The 23,781-nt window shown below is 38.9% G+C and overlaps 1 protein-coding gene across 5 annotated transcripts in view; it reads left to right on the forward strand.

Moving 5' to 3' along the window:
* The window catches only part of Ell2 (elongation factor for RNA polymerase II 2), a 71,076-nt gene extending 67,158 nt beyond the window's left edge, over positions 1–3,918 (forward strand). For all 5 annotated transcript variants that reach the window (XM_074077049.1, XM_074077048.1, XM_074077051.1 and 2 more), the window contains one exon: positions 25–3,918. In XM_074077049.1, the coding sequence (XP_073933150.1) occupies positions 25–100 (76 nt within the window). In that variant the 3' untranslated portion in view covers positions 101–3,918. The remainder of the gene's footprint in view (positions 1–24) is intronic.
* Positions 3,919–23,781: the final 19,863 nt, after the last annotated feature.

Genomic DNA, 23,781 nt, shown 5'->3' on the forward strand with positions numbered 1-23,781 from the left:
CCTCATTATTTCTTTCATCTGCAGTCTAGTCCCAATTACCATGAAGAGAAATACAGATGCGAGTATCTTCATAACAAGCTGGCTCACATCAAAAGACTAATAGGTGAATTTGACCAACAGCAAGCAGAGTCATGGCACTAGAACTCTGCTTAGACCAGAAGATGTGAATAAACTTAAGCTTATTTATTTAAAATTCCAAATGAGTTGCTCTAGATTCTAAAAAGATGAAACTTTGCCTGTGAGAAGTTTCAGTATTAGTAAACTTGAGTTACTTTTTTTTTTTTTTTCATTTTACTTTGCTTCCCTGCATTTTGAAGCTGTTTTTTTCTGGTCCTTTTTTTCCTCTTTCAAGACTTGTGTTTGTTAATAGAAACCTTTTATTAGACATTGGGGATCCAATGTCTATACTTCAAATCAATTTTTTTCCTTGAAAACTTGTGTTTGTCATTAGAAATGATTTTTTAGATATTGGGGATCCAATGTCCATACAAAAGTTGCGTGTATTTAAAAAAAAAAACAGTAATGTGCAAGTGAAATGCTTTTGGATAAACATAAGCCTATTTTCTGACTTTTCTTAATGCGAACTCTTTGCCTTAAATGGTAGAATATTTAGATATTTGCACAAAATACAAAAAAAATTAAAACATTGTTTTGGAGGGTTAAAGTATAGCAAGTTGTGTGAGTATGTGTATAGATTTTATACACATATGTATATAAAGGCTGATTTGATCTAGAATATTAAATCTGCTCTGCAAGTTAACCCCCACTGCAATGATTGCCTTAAGGTGTTTGCTAGTTGTGTGCATAGTGTGGTTAATTAGCTACACAGCTTCCCAGTGATTAAAGCAATGGGAAGCACACTGTGGCCTACCAGCGTCTGAAAGCGTGTGCTCTACCTGTATGTGTGCAGAGGTGACATGGATGTGAGCGTGCGTGGAGGAAAAAAGCTGCTACTCTCAGTAGGCCAAACGCTCAGGTTAAACAACTGATGAGTGTTACTGTAGGTTTGTTTGGGTTTTTTTGTTTTTTTTTTTTTTTTTCCTGTCAAATTGCTACTTCTATTGTGGAAGACAAAAGCATTTCCATTTCAACAGTTTGTCAGCTTTATTAATGTTGGGCAAAAATTGATATGCTATAAAAATGAAAGAGATCTATAGTTTTGGGGCGAAATTATAAAATTAAATGTGTAGGTAACCTATTTATATACTGCTATAAAGTATTTTTTGAAGAGAGATATGCAAAGAAGCTATTACCTACATGAAATGTATATTTAAAGATTTTTTTTCATCCTGGATGCCAGGAATATAAAAAGAGTGGATATATTTAACCATACATACTGTGATTCATCAAACAGCACAAACTTTCATTTCATGGAGTTTATCTGTTGACGTTGATTTAAACTATCACTTGTTTTATCATGTGGGAACATAAGTTATGTGGTCAAAAATACAAGGCATTTGATTCAAGTTGTGTTGTCGTATCATATTGTCTTTTCAGAGTGCTGCCAGTTGAAAAGGGAAGCATTATGTTTACAAATCTGTTTTAAAATGTTTGCCAAAATTTTGGTAGTATCTTTAATAAAGATGTTTGTCTCCAGCATCCAAGAAAATAAATAAGTAACTTTGTTGTGTATCACTGTAAACCAGAAAATGTTGGTATCTAGGGAAAATGACAGAATATGGAGATTAACTTACCTCTTCGGAGTTCTTTCTAAAACATTACTGGAAAGATTAGAAATATATTAAAAGTATACAAAAATATACATATTATACAAAGACTGAAACAAGATGCCTTTACACTACAACTCTAAAATATTATTGCAGAAATTTAATTAGTATGTAGCATGGACCTCCGAGGGAATTCTATTTCTTTTAACCCTGAGATCCCTGGTGCTCTTCCCTTTACCTCAGAATTGGTACAATCATTAAATGTTGATTTATTTAAAACTTCCAGTTGAAAAGGAAAGGAAAGGAAACTTATTTGGGGCTAAATTTAGTCCTCATATTGTTCTGGTAGAGTCTTTTGAGGGATTTGTCTATAGGTAATGATCTCAATTATTTCTCGGACGTCTTGGCCTTTTAATCAAAGATTGTGTGCTGCTATTTGTTATGAGCAATGTTTCTCAAAAGCAAGGTTCTTGAACCACTCACATTACCCAAATTAGAATCTCTGGGTAGAGCCCAGGTATTTGCGTTTTCACAAGTTTCTTATAGGTAACTTTTACAAGCCGAAGTTTGAGAACCATTGGCTTAGGTGAGTTCTAAAACTTTTAAGACTTAATTTTGAAAGCTTGAACTAAAGGTCAACTATTGGCATTTTTTTCCTAAGCCATTCTCCATCAGCATGTACAAATCACTTTTTCCCTCTGCATGATCTGAGGTACCTCCTCAGTTGTTTCACTGCCAGCTCTCATTTCAGAACCTGTTTACAAATTAGCCTTCCCAGTTAGTTAATCATTACCCCTTGGAGCTCCTACCCACCTGCATCAGTACATCTTCTGGTTTACAGGTTGGGTAACAATGGAAGCTGGAGATACTTTATGGAAATCCAGCGTTGCATACCCATAGACTTTACCACACACCAGTGAAAGCCTTAATTTAGATGTTATTGTATACATTGGACAGATTCTTACAAAATGTTTATGTTTATCAGTTGCAAAATTGAAAGCTGTAAGTCTCTGAATCTACTATTGCCCTACTACTATCCCCTTTGAAGATGGGCATGAGCCTATTAAAATATTTATAATCATTTTTTCATACCCTACTTTAAGATTTTTTAAATCCTGAGAATGCTTGCTAAAGAAAGGAGCAGCACTTGGTACCAGTTACTCTGGTGGAAGAACTTCATCTTTTGTTTTTGCTTTGAGGAACAGTAAATGTAAAATAGCATTGTCAAAATTAAAGAATTAGTTGTGCTATTATTTTTTGTCACATTTCACCTAAAATAATTTGAACTTGAAGAGTTTTAGCAATGCCCATAAACTTCATATTGAATGAGTACCTAACTTAAACCAAACTGAAAGGACATTAACTACTTTTATAATGTGGAGATTTCATCTCCTATCTTGCTGATTATTTCCCTTGAAGTATTTTCGAGGGATTAACTCTCAACTTAGGGTTTGTAGTTGCTAGCACAGAAGTTGTTGGTGTGATCAGTTTTTATTATCACTCCATCCATTAATTATAAAAATTCAGTATTAATTTTCCTTTTTCTCCAATTGATTTTATAACCTCTATAGGAATTTTCTTTTCCCTTAAAGTATTTTATTTACCTTATGCAAAACAAATGCACACTTGCATGTCGGAAGCAAGATGTAGAGATGAAGATTAGACAAAAATGGGCAGTCAGCTCAGACACTACCTGGGTGCCTTACCCTTTCCATCAGTGCATTCTTTGCTTCTGCAACTTGGCTGAACCCCTGTGAACAGTTCACCTGCAGGGTGTCAAGTCAGTATGCTTGGTATACCTTTACCACTCTTGGAGACAGTTTATTACTTGCCCAAGTGTTACTAAATCCTTTTCTTATATGTGCTGGGTGGAGAAAAATCAATAGCCAGCACTTTGAGAGGAATTTTTTGGGAAAAGATACTAACTCGACACTGCTAAATGTAGGTCACAGGTGTTATCAATGTTCTTTGTAACATGGAAATTGAACAAAGATGTGAGGCCCATTTCAAATGATTTTGAAGTGTATATATATATATATATATATATATATATATGTGTGTGTGTGTATATATATATATATATACATACACACACATATATATATATATGCTGTTTTCACCCAAACCATGTCAGGCCTCCAAAGGGTAAAATGTTACAGGGGCTTTTCAGTTGTTACCAAGTATAGCAACTGTGGCAGCTCCTGTTGTTCTACACCAGTTTCAGTTCAATAAAAAAATGTTAACTTTGCAATTCTGGTACTTGTTGTTCCTTTGTCTCATTTCAAGGCTCTTAACTTTGTCTTTAAAAAAAAAAAGTCATTACAAAATACTCTCTGATTCCCTAATATAAACAGTCTTCTGGGACAGAGATATGACTTATGGGTGACTCTAGGAAACAGAGTATATGCTCCAGGACTCTGCCTGTTATGTAAATGTAGGATATTCCCCCTTAAAGGCAACATCAGAAAGGGAACAAGAATCCCAGTTACCATTTATTGAGGGTTTCCTATTTGTTGCAGTTTTGCATATATCATCCCATTTCTCTTCACCTATTATCTCCATTTTACACATGAGTAAACTGAGGTGTAGAAAAGAAGCTTGCCTATTAAACATCTAGTAAATGGTGGCACCAGGGAAGCCTGACCTCAGCATCTGTGTTTATAATCACTTTTCCATTCTGCATTCCTGTTTTTACATAGGGCAAGACTAATCACAAAGTGACAATTCTAGTGATATCACATGGGGTAAAAAAAAAAAAACCCTTTCAAGTCCAGAGAGGTAGAATATGAGAATCGGGGTGATGTCTAGTGGATTATTCTTGGTGAGTTGATTTGTCTGAAAGGATAGAATAAATTTGAAAGGAGGTCAAAATACTTTTTGAGAACAAATTTCTTCTATGTTCCTTTACTGTTGAATGTCAGTCTTAACTATGTTTGAAAGTGGAGCAGTGCAGTAGAGGGAGGAGTACAGTCTTACATTATTGTTTTCTCTTCCTATTAAGGACTATCCCAGGAACAGGTTCCAGCTTTAGCAGGTAACCAGTTTGAATTAAGCTTAAGCACAATACTAGCTGAATCCTTAACCTCCAGTTTAATATATTTCATGAAGAAATAATGTAGGAGAAAAAGAAGGACTCTTCATTTAAGCATTAAACATGAAACAGTGCCAGCAGTGACTCTAACTAGGTTATGAGGAGCCTCAAGAATGAATAAATGAGGCTCCAAAAGTTGTCCTTGTGTCAGCAGCTGGGCCAGATCTTCCCCCATTGGGCATCTAACACTGAACTTGCCTTTTAGCTTGACTCTTCCTCAGATCTAAAGTGAAAATAGGCCTCCATATTGACCAGTGAAAGAAGTTTCATTATCTAAAGCATTTGAGAGTTATGTGAAAAATACCTATTTAAATTATGGAGTGATTATCTTCCCACTCCAATAAGGTGTGTTTGTTGAAGCATTGTTTTTTCCAGTTGAGAACAAATCCATTTTGACTGCAAAGGAGGCAGAAACAGAGAGAAGCTTGAGGTTTCAAGATGAGGTGTTTGGGGTTTGTTTTATTGAATGCTAGACATATACATACCTGGTCTTCTGGTTTTACCTTCCTGAGATTGGGCCCAAGAGGCTGGCAGTGGCAGCAGGTGGCTCTGATATTTCATGATTGCTTAATTCTCAAGCTGTGTGCAGTGGTGGCGATGTGTCATTTTCAGCTTCTGCCTGCCTGATTCAACTGACCAGCCAGGCTGGTTTTTCTTACTATTAGATTGTGGTATAATGTGAGTATTTGCAGATGGACAATAAAAACTCCATATCTAGGTCTGTGAAATGTGGGAGTGCTTCCTAAAAATGAGCCCACATAATTAGCCAGCATGTTTGCATTAGCCAGCAGGTTAGAAGCTGGGACTTCTAGGGGAATGCGGCTGACTGCCCTTCGTACTTCATGAATTCCAACAAGCCTTACAAAGCCCCATTGTGTTTTTATGTGGGCGGCCTGATCTACCTTACCAGTCTCATTTCCTGCTACTCCCACTCTCTGCACCCCAATCACACAGGCCTGCCTTCAGGTTCTCCAATACACACTGCTCCTCCCATCCCAAGGCCTTACACACTAAGTAATCTCTGCACCACCAGCTGTACCCTCCTCCTCTGCCTCACTTAGCCAAGTCCTTCTCAGCCTTAAGATCTCCATGTATGCATTCTCTAACTTTCCAGATGAACTCAGGTCACCCCGGTATATGTGCTGTTTCATTTTATACTTGTCCTTTGTAGCACTCATAACTGAATATTGTTACGTTACTAATTTCCATGGAAGTAGAGACTATCTTGTTCACCAGAGTGTCCCAATTCCCCAGCTTAATGTTTGGTACATAAAAGGTGCTCAGTAATAATTTATTGAAAGAATGAATGGGCAGACTACTCATATAGGTCATATTTTAATTTATGTGACTAGAGAATTTGGATTACTACAAGAATCCACTGTCTCCTTCAGGTTTATGTGTCTTGACGCTTTATCTTATAAAGTCATGATGAAGGCATTGGTTGACAATGGCAGATTTGTTGCCAAGGCAGACTGACTGTACTTTGGGAGTCCTTTTGCCATGATTAACTAACTGGACACTCTCAAAGATGACGCCTCTTTCCAATATTAGCATTCACACCTCTTGTGATCTCTGGAACCTGACCATCTAAATAGTTTGTAATGATTTGGAATATGAAATGAAATGATTTTAAAAGCTACTTTTATCATTTATCATAACTTGAAGATACCTGATTTTTTTCAATACCTTTACTTCTCAAGATCATGGTGGGGAAGTACAACAGTCTAGCTTCATTAAAGCTTCTATATTTGCCTGATGTTTCTTTAAATTCAACATATGTCATTGACATTTATTTGGTGTCTAGCACTTGTGCAACATTCCCCAGTGGTAGATGCTCTGAGGATAAGCAAAGGATTTGAGATTCCTGTAATGGTAGAGCTAGTGGAGCCCATCAACTGCCTTCATTTTGCAGGTGATGAGACAAAGAGCTCTAAGTACAGCATATAATAGTGCAGGATGAGACCCAGCAGCTTACACATTCTTCCTCCATATGGCTGAGAACAGTCCAGCAGCCACTACTAGAAAATGACACAAAGCTATTGGGTGATAAAAGTGCCCAACAAACTGTACTATGGTACAGAGTGTGGGCCCAGTGGTTCAGACAGCCTGGCTTAGAGTCCTGGCACTGCACTCACAAGCAAAAACTAGTCAAGTCTGTAAAAGCCCTCGACCCTCGTTTTCCATTGGTGAATGAGACAGTGACTACCTCAGAAGTTGTTACACGGTGTATGTAGAGAGGTACCTGGCACCTAGTAAATTTTCTACATTTTTATTTTTGCATATTTTTAATTATTTGTCTTTTATTTGTATATCAAAAGATTTGTAACAATGTGCCTGACAAGCCACCAGTCAGAACTGAACAACCCTCCTGGGTTTAGATTCTTGCATAACAGTGATTGAGGCTTCATGCTGGTGAGACAGCCCAGAGCATTTTAAAGGCTCTGCTCCTGATTTTCATAACGCTAAGTTCTCTTAGCATCCTGGCTATAACTAACTCACACATAGTGCTGACACATTTCTTCCAGTCTTGACTTAACTTTGAATATGCTCCATATTTTCTTTTCCAGTTGTCTTTATAAAAAGAACAGTTTTTAAAAGAGCCTTTTTGTCCCTAAGCCTGCGTGCTGCTTGTCACCTAGTTACTAAAGGAGATTAACACGGTTCATTACAGGTAAGATGCTTTGGGGAAAAAAGGCTGCTATGAAAATGACTCCCTCTCTTTTCCCTTCTCCCAAGGATAGAGTTTATCTAAATCTGACTCATGCAAAGAGTGCCAAGAGGGTCTCCAGGGGTCTCGTGGCCCCCTGAGCTACAGAACTCCACAGCTGAGAACAGCTGTAAGGGGACACTGGGGACTGTTGGCAAAGCCACCTTTCCATCCACCCTCATCCTTCCTCCCTCTCTGCCCCTGATGACAAGTCTGTATTGCTATGGTAGCCAATTATCACTACCCCACTGCTCCCTCCTTGCCTCACTTTTCTTGCCTGAGTGAACTGTCCTGCTCCCTGCTTCTATTAATATGCACACGTGAGCATGTTTCCTTGTCTTTGGTTACAGATGACCTGGCTTATAGATAGTGGAAGTCCAGATCAGAAACAGGATCCTAAAAGCAAGACATTAAAAGTTTAGGAAACAAGACTGAAATGCTTTGTAGTTTTGAGGGACAGGAATGGGATATGGAGTCCTATGCCCTGGAGCTGAATCCTAGTTCTGAGGTTACCAACTTGTGGCCCAGGAAATTTGCCTAAACCCCTGGATCTTCTTTCCATCATCTCTAATAAATTAGGATAACACCTGCATACCCCAGTTATGTGCAGATTAAATAAAAATTGTCAAATTGAACTAGAGGAACTGTTAGGGTAATCATAAAGCAACACAATTTGTTCTTAGGTGCCCGCCTGCTAACCCATTTTGGGGACTGTTTGCCTTCAGAGATGAAATTTCTGGCAAAGTTCGATAATTTCTCCAAAAGAGCTACTCTTTTAGCTACACTAAACAGTCTCCTTTAGTGTAGGTTTCATTTCAGTAACTTGAGTCCAGCCTTATACTCTGAGGTGCATTTAAAATTAAAGCTTCTCCCCTCTTCCAGCGTCAACCTGCTTTGGAGTGGTAGCTGAGTGCTTCTTGCCATCCTTTCCCCATCTCCAACTGCTCAGCTTCCCCCAGGGCTGAAGGAAAAGAGTAGGAAATGGGTAAGAGGCAGGCGAGGTCTCATATGGTACCTTTGAAATGGCCTTGGTTTTCTCTGGATACCTTGGACCTTTGTCTAGCCTCTGAACGCTGGCAGAGCCTCTCCTTTGGCCAGCATCCCTCAACTTCTTCCTATAGCATACCCTTGGCCTCTTCAAGTAGAAAGCTAGTTGCATAGGGCCCCTTTTTAAATGGCCAGACCAAAATCCCAATTAGAGGTCTTGTACCTGAGCTCTCACATACCTTCCCACCCAGCCAGAAACAACTTAGCAATTTTGACCTTCACTGAGAGTGTAGCAACTTCCCAAGTGCATCCTGACTGTTGTAGACTTATTTTCAGTCATGAGTCATACACCAGCCCTCTAGCCCTCTGAATCCCCCAAGCTTGAGGAGTCACCAGTTTTTCTAAGAAGCAAGCCTTCATGAAGCTTCTCTCATTCACTTTGTGATAAAAGCACCCAATCAGCTCCCTATAGAAACCCTCTCTCCAATGTCAGCTGACTTTTCAACTTCTACCCTTTACTCCAGTAAAAGGAGCCGGTAGACAAAGGGAGCAAAACTAGGGTATTTTATGACACCCCTGCAAGTCCTACATACATGGTTCTATTGAGAGGTTGACAGAAGTAGGTGACTTCAATCTTACTGTGATTTAAACCAAAGCTGCCAGAAAAATATGCAAAAAGTCCTCTGCATATTTTTATGAGTTCCTCAGTCATAGCTTCATACTTTCATTCATTCATTCAACAAATATTTGTGTGCATCTAGCCTTTGTGCTCAGTGACAGGAAAATACATTGAAAAGACATATGAATTATACAAAGTGATTCCAATTATAAATGCTGCAAAATAAGTTTAGCTGAGAGAATGAATAATAAGGGGACACAGTGAATGATGGATTGTAAGGCCCACCTAGGGAAGCAGTATACAACTAATACTTTTTGTGTGAGAAGAGAGTACCAGAAAGAAAGCATGTTGGAAAACCAGGCAGCCTGGTGGTAAGCAGCCCTTTACCGCTCATTGAATATACTTTATCCAAATTCATGAACAAGGACTTTTGGGGAGTCTTTCTCTTTCAAGTTTAATTTGTTCTCTCAAATGCTGCTTTGCCTTTATTAAGCATTTCTGGGGAGGTGAAGCTAGATGTGATTCCCTCTTCAGGTCCAGGCATTTCAGTTTATTGCCCAATCAGAGGCATTTTGGTATTTGGGTTCTCAATCTGGTGGCTTTCTCATGTTGCTAATTCCTTTCAGGAAAGTTTCAGAAATGGAGCGAGCATGTTAGTGGTCCAACTTGTCACGTGGGAAAAGGGGAGCAGGGAGGAATAGTGTCTGCCCTCCCCAAGAATGACTGAGCACTCCCTCTTTCCAAAGGCCAGAGCTGGTGCCCTCCCTAGATGGAAGTTTCTACAGTTACAGCAAGAAATGTCATGGAGAGAGCCCTGTCACCCAGAGGCACTTTCTCTGTACTATTAAAATTGCCAAAGAGCCTTTTTGCTGTCAGCAGTCAGGCAGACCATCTGTGTGGTGTGACTGTAACGAGGTTATCCGTGGGCAAACAGGAAGCTGAAACAACAGGGCTAGGCCGAAGATGCCAAAGGCTCTGAAGCTAAAGAGGATCCCTTGTGGGAGTGGAAATGAGCAACAGTACGGAAATTCAGTGAGTATTTTCTTTACCACTTGACAACATCCAACACTTTCATGCCTTGCCCAAACATTTTCACAGGTGTTCTCAATTGAGTCTCTCTTTAAACCACTTTTAATGTGAGATGGGACAACCCATGAAGAAGAGACCCAGAAGGGTCTCACAGGATGAGTGCTAGACAAGAGTGCTGGTCTTATTTTTCCACTGCACCCCAATTCCTGTCAGGACTGTTTTAAGAGTTTGTCCTTAGACTTGGTCTGGTCCCCAAAATTTATCTGGTGACTGAGGGAATCCAGCAAGGTCTCCTCACAGCTCATCCACATTCTGTTTCCATGAAGTTTATTTTTCCCCAATGATTATTGACATCAGCCTCTTTTATAGGTGATGAAATATCTGTTGCCCTACCTGTGTCCCAAGGCAGGTATGCCTCATTTCTCTGTCTTCTTCTTAGGTAAACACCTAAATCTGCTATGAAAATGCCCCCTTTCTGCTCACACTGCTCAGGTTACTGACGGCATCTCTCATCTCCTAGTATAACTGCCTTCTCCTCTTCTATTCTGGCTGGAAGTGGTCTGGCTATCCACCATGGTCAGACCAAGTCTCCATCCGTTTGTATAAAGTTGTGGTTATTGCTGCTGGCATTCCTGACATTGCAGCATCTGAATCTCCCTTCAACCCAAAACAGGGAAATCTTCACCGTTTTGGCACCTTTGCACTGACCTTTACTCCAAATTTTCAGCTATAAAATAACTGACACATGCTCAATAAGGATAGCCTGGCAGCCATGCTAACCCAACTGTCATCAGAGCAGTGGTTCACAGGTGTGTCCTCTGACCACCACCAGCAGTAGCAGCAGCACCTGCAAACTTGTGAGAAATACTACTCCAACTTTACTTAATCTGAGACCCATGGGCTGGGACCCAACAGTCTCTTTGATTTTTGAGTAATCACTGTGCCAACACTAATCCACAAACTTAGTAAATTTGGGTCACTTAGATTGAAAGTTTCCCTTTTCAGAAATGTTTCCTGTAGCCTGTGCCTATTGAGTGAGAAGTGAATCAAGGTCCACAGGACAGCATTACTGAAATGGCCTGAGACAGACCAGTAGGAGTAGAGAATCAGAAGACTCTGTCACCTTTTTGTCCCTTTCTGGCATTCAGGGTGCCAAAGTGAGGACATGTGAGTCCTCCAGTGCAAAATTTCAGATCTACCTAGGTCATTAGGTAGGAGCCATGATCAGCTGTGCTGACTACACAAGAGCCAAAAACCTGCATGTCATTTCTCTGAAGGGGATCAGGCAGGGCACAGCTGAATGGACACCTGTCACTAGTGTGTGTGACACGGTGATGGCCAGTGAAGAAGGCAAACCAGACTCGGAAGACGCATCCAGCAGTGTTGACTCAACAAGGAAAGTCGTACTGGAGAAAAGATGGTGTGTTTCTTTGTTTTGCACATAATGCAGGGATCATAGTGAACAATAAAGATGACGTGAAAGGTTCTTCCCTTAAAGGACCAGTTGCAAAGGAGTGCATGGACTGGGTCTGATGACCCGTGCTGGCAGCAGTGCATGATTCTCTGGTGTCTTCTTGTTAAAGGAGAAAAAAAAAAATCACTAAAAAGTATTTTCTTTCCCTTCTCCCATCAAAAAAAGAGACTGGGGGGAAGGCATCATGTCCAAATATTGAGGTAAAGAATTTAAGGTAAGGTTAGAGGCCCAAGGAGTCAGAGCACAAACAGGATAGGCAGGAGGAGCAGGCCTAGGCAGGATGGTCAGGTTTGGACAATGGGTTCTGCATGAACCCAAAGCAGTGCTGCCAGGATGGAAACAGAATCCAAAGGACACCTTTAAGCAGCGCTATTTGTCCAAACGGTGTCCTAACTCACGGTGTCCTAACTCACTGACCATGACTGTAATGGTGAGCCGATCAAAAAAAAAAGTGTCCTTTTGTCTTTTTCTTAATCTGTTGTAAAAAGTCATTTCTGCTCTTTGCAAAATTTCCAAACATAGTAAAAAAGTAGAAGATGCGTGTTCTGATTCACTAACCTCAGGTTTCAGAGGTAACTACTAGAATATCAAACTGTAAATTTCCAACTTAAGTTTTTACTTATCAACATTGCTAGGATATTGTTCTGTGATAGTCCCTCTTGACTTTTTTCATTCTTGCCAACAACTTCATGATACTCCATCATTTATATCATAATTTTATATTTTAATCATATCTGAGATTCAGACTATTCCTTATAGTCAAAACCATCACCAGTACTAGCCAGAGAAATTCTCTTGTTTATCTGAATGGTTTAACATTTTGATCACTAATCCCTTCTCACATTCTCTGCCTTACCTTGCCTCACTCCTCAAATCTCAAAGCCTCAGAAACCCATAAAGGGCAGTAACTGTTTAGAGGGTGTTCAGAATTCATTTGCAAATACAACTTTGAGATATTTTACACCATTAATTTCCAGAAATGAGAAAGTAAACATTGTCTGTTAAATTCAGCAGTTTTGGTGGTAGCTATGGCTCAATGCTATAAATCGGGAGAAAAATAGAAGCTAGTTTCTTCACTTTCCTACCCACGATTTTGAATTCTTATTTATGTTGCATTTTTTATTCCATAATATTTATATGTTCAGGATTTACAACCTTTGCATTATGTTCTTTAACCATGATTTTTTAATGTGTTTGGGTTTTCCCTGTACTTAAGTGGATTCAAATTCTACCTTTGCCTTCTACATTACCCTTCTTTTTTTCTGAGACTTTGTTTTGACTCATCTTAGTTAACTAGATTTTATTATCCGCCGCCTTCTTCTTCTATTTGACTATTTCTATTGAAAAATCTGAGCTCAGCCTCCTCTCCAAACCCCACCCCCGTTAGAATCTTGTTTTTTCTGCCTATCTGTTCATGGAATTCTTACATTGTCTCTAATAATTCAGAAACTTAGTATGTATGTTCTGTTAATCATTTTGTAATCAGGTATGTTTTACCACCTGAAATCTCTTTTTTCTGAACAGTTGCATCGTCCTTTACTTCAGTGGAATTTTAATTTTATTTGGGGCATTTTTTTCCCCTGCTCCATTTGTTCTCTATTTCAGGAACATCATTATCCCATATACTAGTTGTCTGGTGGATGTCTTTAATAACTGCCCCCTTCTCTTAATTTATTTGCCCCCACCCACTTAAATACTATTCTGCTCTCTAGTCTGACCTGAATATTTTCAACAGTATCTGTTCTGACTTTCCTTTCTATGATGGTTTCATTCTGTTCAATTTCTTTCATCACTCTTTTAATTTATATTCTTTTCCCTTTTTCTTTGATCTCCTGTATCTCATTTTAAAATTCATTTCACAAGAAGTTTGCATATTTTTTTAAATTTCTTTGAAAATGTAGTTAAATATGCATCTGAAAATCTTTGGTTTCCTGGAGTACTCTTTCTTAATAGTTTGTTCTTCATTTGCCTTTTGAGTGCAATATTTCTTTCCTTCAGTGTTTTTAGGTTTTGTCTTTATTTGCTTTTGGTGTTAAAAGTATCCCTACGTCTACATGAAATTATAGACTGAAAGAAGTGCAGTTCTCTCCTGCTTTGCTGTTTGTTACACATTGTGGAAAGGAGTCAGGGGCCAGCAGATGCAGCTTCAGGCTTTGAATTGATTCTGATTGCTCACTATGGCTTTTAGCCATTTTTGCCATATTCTCACCTCTCACTAAGTTGTCCAGGCAGGATGTCATTCAGGAAGAACCATGGTGGAAACTCCCAGCTCTCTAATCTTTTGCTTGGTTATTTAATGCTGTTATTTATATTATATATAAATATAATATTTAATATTTACTTTTATATATGTTATTTATATTTGTAGCTGTTTGTTCAAATCTACTTAACCAGTGCAAAGCTGGCAGCCATTACTGCTTTTACAAACTCCCTGCCTCACTGCCTAAATAGGGATTGTATTTTCAGAGAAAATAAACATATCTTGCCCAATAACTTCCTTCCATGTGTCTGATCATCCTTTCTTCTCTGAGAAGTAGAACCAACTTTCAAGGGTTCTGCATTTCACTTGTGTCCTATCCAGTCCTTTTTCGAAGGAATAGTGTCCTGAAAGTGGAAGTGGGGAATTTGTATCACTTTCAGAGAAATCTGCATCCTATTTGGAAGCTAGAAGATGTATTTCAGTTCTCCATAGCCTCCCTTGATTTGGTCTATGTTCACCATATTTGGAAAATTCTAGTGAGTTGAGATTTTATTTTATTTTTTTTATTATTTTATTATTCATATGTGCATACAAGGCTTGGGTCATTTCTCCCCCCTGCTCCCACCCCCTCCCTTACCACCCACTCCACCCCCTCCCTCTCCCCCCCACTCCCTCAATACCCAGCAGAACCTATTTTGCCCTTCTAATTTTGTTGTAGAGAGAGTATAAACAATAATAGGAAGGGACAAGGGTTTTTGCTGGTTGAGATAAGGATAGCTATACAGGGAGCTGACTCACATTAATTTCCTGTTCGTGTGTGTTACCTTCTAGGTTAATTCTTTTTTTTTTTTTTTTTTTTTTTGTTTGATCTCTTGCGGTTAATTCTTTTTGATCTAACCTTTTCTCTAGTTCCTGGTCCCCTTTTCCTATTGTCCTCAGTTGTTTTTAAGGTATCTGCTTTAGTTTCTCTGCATTGAGGGCAACAAATGCTAGCTAATTTTTTAGGTGTCTTACCTATCCTCACCCCTCCCTTGTGTGCTCTCGCTTTTATCATGTACTCAAAGTCCAATCCCATTGTTGTGTTTGCCCTTGATCTAATGGCCACATATGAGGGAGAACATACGATTTTTGGTCTTTTGGGCCAGGCTAACCTCTGAGTTGAGATTTTAGCTCCTTCCAGTTTCATTGTACTGGGCCTTTCATATAAAAATTTCCTGCTTTAAAAATCATTTTGGTAGGTTTCTTTTTTTTTTTTTTTTTGGTAGGTTTCACAGAGGGGTTAAAAACATACCTTATCCTAAAAACATTAAGTTTTTTGAACTCTTTGCTTTATGAACTTCCTGGATTATGAGCATTTCTCTTCACTTAGTTTTGCTCAAAAACATTGATGAGAGAATAGATGCAGAACAGTATGCAAGATTCTGCTGAAAATATAGAATGTGTAAGACTCAAGACCCACTTTCAAGGAACATATAGTATAACACAAGTAAGAAGAGAAATCTGTAAGTAACCATAATAAGATGCATTAATTGGGGTCAATGAATGGTAATCATTATTACAATAGTGAAAGGAGGTGTTATCATGTTCAATTGGAGGTTTGGCAAAAGTCAAAAGGTAAGAGAAGAAATGATGGTCGACATCACCTATGTAACCTGAGGTAGAGACAATGGGCTTTGAGTTACATAGACATTGGACTTCCCTCTCAGATCGTACAATTACTGTGTGCCCTCAGTAAAACTACTCAGCTCTAAGTGTTAGCTATTTTTCTTCTTCTTTATAAAACACAGACTTCTACCAACCTGCTTTAAAGATCAAGTGGAAAGAGGCACGTCAAGATCTTGCACAATGCTTGGCTGTAGTAGATATTTTTATAAATGTTTATTTTCTTTCAAAATGAAGTCTACTTGTGTATCATGATTCATTCCTTAACTGCCATATCTATTTTATTTACCATTTAACATATACAATGATTTTTTTAATGAGGGTTCTTCCCTGTTGTTAATTATAGCTATTATATAATTGTATAACTCTTAACTACATTATAATTCTGTTAGCCTTCTGTCTAAAAAGTCCAATGAGACAGTGTTGTGAAAGTGCTTTTCAAGCTCTCAAGTAGTAACCAGTGTTAAGGAAATGGTTAGACTTATGTGTACCTTATCTATATTCCCTCCTTTAAAAAGAAAATACCAGCCCCCCCCCACACACACTTTAAATGGGAAAAACCATTAGATAAGGTTTTCAGTGACGGAAGACCATCTCACTGATAACTTTTAGGGTCTGCCTGAGACTGGCTTTAGGATGTTGCCATAGAGGTGAAACATGATACGTGTGAAAAGAAAATAGGTCAGAATCTCCTGTAGTTGTGCTGCCTGGCTCTCAGCTAAAGGTCATTCTTAATCCTTCCAGAACGCTGTGTGCAGTGGTTTTTTAAATGTTCCAGGAAGGAAATGACTTCTATAAAGCAAAGCAGGGAACACATTCTTCATGGAAGCAAGGGATCCCAAATGTTTCACAATTCCATTGAAAGTACTACAAAGATAAGTCCTGGGGAAACTTCATTGTAGTATTTTTCCACATAGTTAAAATTTGAAATGATAGAACCATAGTTGGGACTTTAACCGTAAGCCTCTGTGACAGAGAATGAAAAAAGAGGATTCCATGGACCAGGCTCACCACATGAGTGCAGAGGATGGTAGTAAGCATGGCTGGAGAGTTTTCACTTACGACCACAAAGCAGAGAACAAATAAGATTCCACTTCTTCTCAGTGACACAGACATTCAAAAAAAAAAATGTTGAGACCACCATGGGGGCACACTCAGACTGTCGTGAAGCACACAGTGTTGATGCAGCAAGTCGAAAACAGCTGGCCCCACCCAGGAGTTCACTCTAGCTCCCTGAGCAGCTTTGCTTCTTGGGAGGAGCCACAGCTGTTCCCAAATCTCCACCTCCAATAGGAGCCAATTAGGTCCACTTCCTGGAACCACAGGTATCACCCTAAATAGTTTCCTCCAGCTACACTGCATGTTCTTTACCAGCTCAGAGAAGGGGCTATTTTCAGAAGTAAAAGTAAATTTATTGTTCTCTGGATATGATCACATTTCCTAAAACTACCAGCAACTTAACGTTCCCTTTTTCTATTCATAGCAGTTCCGTCATCTAGTTTTGACTCAACCCTTATCAATGCATATATAACTCCATCAGATATTTATCCGGAAATACCATATACATGACTCAGGAACAAACAAGGAGGTATGAGCACTCGGTTTCATGCCTTTGGTCTATTATCTTTTAATTTGTTCTCTTAGAAGTGATGCTTATTTATCTTTCTTTGTATGGATTAGCTAATAACACATTGAAAAACAAAACACAACTATATATACACACAATAAACATTTTATGTAAATATCTCTGTCCATGTTGACAAAATTTGGCCAATGCCAATATAATTTACTGAAAATTTTATACACATTAATAGCATTTCCTAAAAAATTATGCCAGAATTAAAACTACATTACTGAACAGCTTAAAGCATATGATTTCTGAGGTCTATGAAATCATTTTGCTTCCTTGAACACATTCTCTACCGAGGTTGCTTTATTGTGAAAATCAGTACATTCTTTGCCTCTCTTGAGCCCCTTGTTCCCCAAAGCCAGAACATTTTAAAGCTAGGCTTATTTTTATTTCTATCATGTGGTATCTCAAGCTCAGTGCTGGAGCAGTGGTTCTTTGTGGAGCCCACAGTCTGCTTCCCAGGTCTAGAACTAGGGGATGAAGTTGTGCAAAACTCCACCCCACCTAGGTTCTTATAGCTGAGTCCAGATATAGCTTGCCTCTTCCCATCCCTACTTTCATGCCACATCTTGATGTGGGCCTTAGTTGACGTTTAGCTAGCTGTTGGCCCACTTTTGTGTCAACTTTCTCCCTGAAAGAAACTAGATGTCCTCAAAGTCAAGATGACTCTAAAACTTTGTTTTGACAAGTAGTCCCAAACTCTGACTACCTAGTGTAGGAATATCTGATCATCTTAGCAAAAATACAGAGCAAGTTAAACTTACATTGACTCTGGGTCTAAAATTGATTTTACCACTTTTTGCCTTTATACTCATAGTACAGAAACTTGCCAGGTGGAGAACCAGTAGCAAAGAAGCCACTCTAGTAGGGGAACTGACCCTGAAGTCTATACACATCCAAGAGACCGCTTGGATAGAAGTCTTTGGATCTGCAGATCTAGATGGGGAAAAGGTGTGCTTATTTGTACTGACCTGTAACTTAAACTTAACATTTCTTTCAACTACAAACCATGGCTGGTGGAGTGGCTCAAGTGGCAGGGTCCTGCTAAGCAAGCATGAGGCCCTGAGTTCAAACCCCAGTACAGCAAAAAAAAAAAAAAAGCTACAATAGTTAACCTGTGACTTTGTCAGTAACATTTGTTGACACACCTTAAATAAGTAAAGTGAAAATATAAATTCATCCCTATTTTGAACATTCAATTCCTATTAAATTCATCAGTAGATCTCAATTAATATGTTAATAAAGAAGCATCTCTAAAATTATCACATTTTAAAAATGCATTTGAAAACTATTCTTCAATACAGTTGGTTTCCTTGTATCTTGTATGTTGTATTTTGTACTTTTAGGCATAAAACCTTATCATTCTGAGAAGGGGTTGAGCTCTATCACACTTCTAAATGAGGACATACTTCAAAATCAAACATTGAGATTCCCAGTACTAGGTTTCACAGATGAACTTGAATTGCTGGTTTATAAATACATCAATCACAATAGAAACAAGACAGTGGCTAATGATTAATGCTTCAGGAGTTTAATTTAGGCATGGACTTTTAACAGAGGCTCAATCCTCCTGGACCAAGAAACTCAATGAAAGGGGAGAGATGAGAAGGATGGGGGAACGGGCCGGGTGGGTGGGTGGGGAGAGAAGAGGGAGGGGTGAAGGAGAGAGACAGAGACAGAGAGAACCTATTGTCAGCAACTTTTGGAACTGCAAGGCAAGCCATTGCATAACCATGGTCTTGATTCACTAGTTGGCCTCCTTTATTCAGTTTGCTGAGATTATGATATTCTTGTCTTCAAGGATGATTATAGGTTACCAGGTCTGTAGGTTCAAAACTGCCCTCTCCAGCTTTTGTAAATTCCTCTTACTCTGTGTTTATTGTCCATTGAGATTCCTGGTTCTATGCCCTAGATGTTTTATTACTTTGACTTGGGGTCTCATTTAGAACTTCATAATGAAAAAAGGTTCTTGTCTCCAATAGATGTTGACTCCATAGTGTCAGTTCCTAGTGGACTGAGTTTCAGCTGATTCATATTCTCAATGGCTGACTCAGTTATGACTCAATAATGACAACATCATTTAAACTTATAAAATTTGAAGAGAACCATGGACAGAAATAGAAGGGGGGGGAAACATGTAAAATGAATAAGAATAAAAAGAAAACATACCAAATGAATGACTACCAGTGTCCCTTTGTCTTGGTATAAAGCAAAACCTTCACTAATAATAACACATAATTTGTATCTGAGTAGTGCTTTGATAGTCATTATTTTGTTTGGTGTTCGTAACAACTCTGTGAGGTAAGCATTTACAAAGCTGAATTCAGAGAACCTAAAGGACCAGCCAGAGGCCACAGCCTAGAAAATGAGGCATGAGCCAGGGCAGCCAGGGCAGGGTTAGGTCTTTTGGTCTGTGGGGATGGTCTTCTCACAGCACAAAGTCTGAAGAACCCATAGATAAAGTTGCTACTATAGTAAAACTAAGTAAAGAAAACAAACAAGAACTGTATGCTAATTAAAATCTCAGTGAAATTCAGGAGCAAAATAGTAAACACAGGCACAATTCTGAGGTTTTTCTGAGAGAGTTTGTAATGCATAAGATAGAAAAGCACACAGAAGTTTCATTAGCTATTCTAAGGAAAAGAAGAAAATGATAATAAACATAGAAGTAGGAACCAGAAAAAGAAACTGGAGAATCTACTTTGTTATATTTCAATTTTCAGCAAGTTTGCTGCTGATCTACTTATAAGTTTGTGTAGTAGATAGATAGATACACATACACAGAGGTTGAACTTCTGGTAGAAGCCCATGCCATATATATATATATATATATATATATATATATATATATATATATACACATATACATATACATGTATACACATAAATGCATTCCCCATGCTGCCACTAGGCAGTATAATCTATGATGAAAACAAAAATGTCTTGGTTTTAAAATATTTCCTATATATTTTGCTGAATAAAATCCAATGAAAATATTATCTAAGATTTTTTGGTTCAATCTATAAATAAGTAAGTAACATCAGCTTTTCATTATTTTATATTGTACTTGGGACCATTTTGCTTTAGTCTTGTTTATTTTTTAATGATCTCTTTCCCAACTACAAGGAAACCTTCATGCCCATAAAAAGAAAAGGTGGGGGGAGAGGGCAGTTGGAAAGCCCTGGCTGGTCTCTAAGCATTGTGCACACAGGTGGTTGCTACACAAGTTTCCACATCTTGATTTGAATCTCAGGGGCCAGAGCTGTGTGTGTTCCACAAAAGGCCTTTTGACACTCCCTTCCTTTCCAGGTCTAACAAAGCCCTAGATTACTGTTCTTTAAGGGATAGATGCACTGGTTTGCTTGGCCTCTGATCTCCTATGAAGGACTGTGAGCCATCCTTGTCAGTCTGGGATCTCCTGCCTAGTTTACTTCCTCCATTATATTTAGCTCTTTGGTTATTTTCCTAATGAGCTGTCTGTTTGCCTCCAGCCTTCCAGCCAGAAGATGAATGTGTGCAAACCATAAACTAAGCACCCAGCATTCAGGGCCATAAAGGAACTTTTCTACACATGAAATCCACCCATTCTGAAAGTCTTGCTGTGGCTGTCCCTTTATTCTCTTTGGCTTCTGGCTGGGCAGGCATACTACCTGCCCTCTAGCCTTGCACCTACATTCTGTCAAATAGCTACCTCCACAGCTGCCCTCACCTCATCTTGCCAGAGGTGATAAGGTAACCAACAGACAAACCAAACACATGCTTAAGTAACAGAGAGAAAGGAAAATTGAAAATATTTTAATCAACCAAGTAGCTACTATGGTACAAATTTTGTTTATATTTGTCTTGTGGCTCTGAATAGTCTTTATTTTGAAGTATATATGGTGGCATAGCAGAAAGTGAATCTTAGTATTTTTGATTCATGAGGACTCTAAAGGTGTTTTTAGGGTGCTTTCTAGAGACCTGCAGATTGGCTTTTGCCCGATGAAACTTCCACCCATAGTTAATGTGACTCAGAGTTAAATCTTGCTGGAAATCTGGCACTTGTCAAACCTCTGTCTGCCTAAACATGAACTATTTAGCTCCTATCATTCCACCCTTGTGGGGCTCCATTTAATTAAAGAAATTATGAACCAGGATCCAGTGGCTCACATCTGTAATCCTAGCTGCTTGGGAGGCTGAGATTGGGAAGCCAGCCCAGGCAAATAGTTCATGAGACCTCCATCTCCAAAATAACCAGAGCAAAATGGACTGGAGGTGTGGCTCAATTGATAAAGCACCTGCTTTGCAAGCCCAAAGCCCTGAGTTCAAACTCCAGTCCAACCAAAAAAAAAAAAAAAAAAGCAATTATGGAACCCAGGACTCTCAGAGTCTTTGAAACAAATGATGATTCTCTGTTCTTCAGTTTGATGGTAGCTTGGAATCTTTGATTTCATAGTTAACAAACACCAAAAATATATGGTTACTCACTTCACCTCGTGGGTCTTAAATAAAAATATCTATCTCCACTTTATATATAGGGAGTCTATATGAGACTCAATTAAAACATGCACACGTAGGTTATGCAGATTTTTTAATACGTGATTTGTCCCTACTACATAAGAAGCAGTTTGCATTCTTAAGGTAGAAGAGCTGGTAGACAAGACGCCCAGGGGAGTCACCTGAGGTGAGGATGCTGTCGCCATGTGTACGCAGGCCATTTCTCTTCTAGCCTACACCACGTGGGAAAACAACTAGAGATCTGAGATTCATTTTGTAGCTGTTATGTATCACCAGATATTGTATAAACACTTGATTTTAAAAACTTTGATACATATATAAATATATAAAATTTGCACAAAAAAAGAGGTAAAGAATGTACATGTTTTAAAGGAAACTGAACAGCACTCCAAAACCTCACCAAAAAAATAGACTTCCCAAAGCATTAAACTTTAGTGCAGATATTTTTATATATGGCTTTAAGAATATTTTTGGGAAAAATTATATGCAGATTTGCAGTGAAAATTTTTACCTTGTATTTTCAGAGCTCAAACAACCACTGCAACCTCTCGCTGGGCAAGAGCACAGGGACAGAAGTTTGCAAGCTCTATTGGAGATTCTGTAACTCTCTTCCTTCTGCCCCGACAGGAAAAAATCATGTGGCCTGGTATTTTTGTAAACATGAGACCCTTGGCTCACTGTTCCCAGGAAAGTAAACCTCAAGCCTGGCAGAGGGGACATCTCCTCCCAGTTTCCAAAACTGGACAGTCAGGCCTATTTTAAAAACTGGAATCCAGCTATACCAGAGTAAGCCTGGGTGGTCACCCTGTGGCCACATCAAATCAAAACACACTTGCAACTTGGATCTGTTTCCCTGGCAGTTTTTGGAAGGATACAAGAGTGAGAGCCCCAACCATTGCCCTCCATGTCCCTGACACCTCTTTGGGAGTTCCAGGATTAACTGATTCACCCCATGGCTTGAGATTCACTTGTTGAAATGGACTTTTTAGCCTACTGCATGAGAGAGCAACATATGGAGAGGTAAATCACTGACCACTGCTTCCCCCGGTGGTTTCTCTCCCACACCTGTCAATGGAAAGCCCTATAAAAGGAAAAAAAAAAAAAATATATATATATATATATATATATAAAATCAGTCTTTTGCCCTTCAACCTGCCTCTGTCCTAATCAGATGTTTTCAAATGTGGAGCATTACAGAGACTCCTATCATAAAGCAAACAGAACTTGAGCGGCCGGAAGAAGAGAACTGCTCTTTAAAAGCTTTTAAATGCTGTTATATTTTTAAAACCACTTAGTGAAGAGGTGAGTTACTCCTCCTTCCCTACAAGCACACAACCATTAGGGTTACCTGGAAACCTGTCCAGAAAGCATGCAGCAAATAGCAACCTTGAGATAGAAACATCCGGATTTGTCATCTAATAGGAGATGATTTCAGAAAGGTCATATTTGGGTAGAAGTGGAATATGAAACTTAATTAGATGGCATGTCCTGGCTATTTTAGAGACCGTTCACACAAGCTTCAGAGGAAGGGGTTTGGTTCTTAGCTCAGCAGGGAGGGCATTTCATGAACACAGCTGGAAATGAGTGAGGTCTGAGACTGGATGCTACTTACGCTGCAGCTCGCTGGTGGAAAGGAACAAACACAAGGGAGAACCAAGAGACATTCAAAGGCATGGCTTCTACTCTGAGAGAAACTCCAATCAGTTGGAGACATGATGTACCCAGGGAATGACTTGAGAACATTTAAGTTGCAGAACATTTATGAGGACAAGAATTGGGGCAAGAAGACTTCCTAATGAAAGTGATTTTGAATAAGGTGTTGAGAGACACATGCAAAGAAAGGAAAGGATGGGTGGGGGGACGGGGCTGGCATGGACATGAGATAAAATAACTACAAAGTATGTTAGAACTAACTAGAAACTTACAGTGCTATTCACTTGGATATTTTAATTTTTGTTTCTGTAGGGTATGTAACCTGAGCTCCAGACTTTTGAAAATACGCCTTCACTTCATGAAAACAGTTTTCCTATTACCAAAGAGCTTCTTTCTAATATGTATTTCATTTCTACCCAACATCTTTTGATGTCAGGTAGTGATAATGTCTGTAATTGTAGGGGAGACGCAAAGTTGTGACTCAGCTGTTTCACCATGAAGCCCTTGCCGCAGACTGGGGCTTTGGGAAATCCAGCTGGCATGAAAAACAGCAGCAGGGAGCAAA

The sequence above is a fragment of the Castor canadensis genome, chromosome 6 (assembly GCF_047511655.1).
Source record: "Castor canadensis chromosome 6, mCasCan1.hap1v2, whole genome shotgun sequence".
NCBI classification, from domain to species: Eukaryota; Metazoa; Chordata; class Mammalia; order Rodentia; family Castoridae; genus Castor; species Castor canadensis.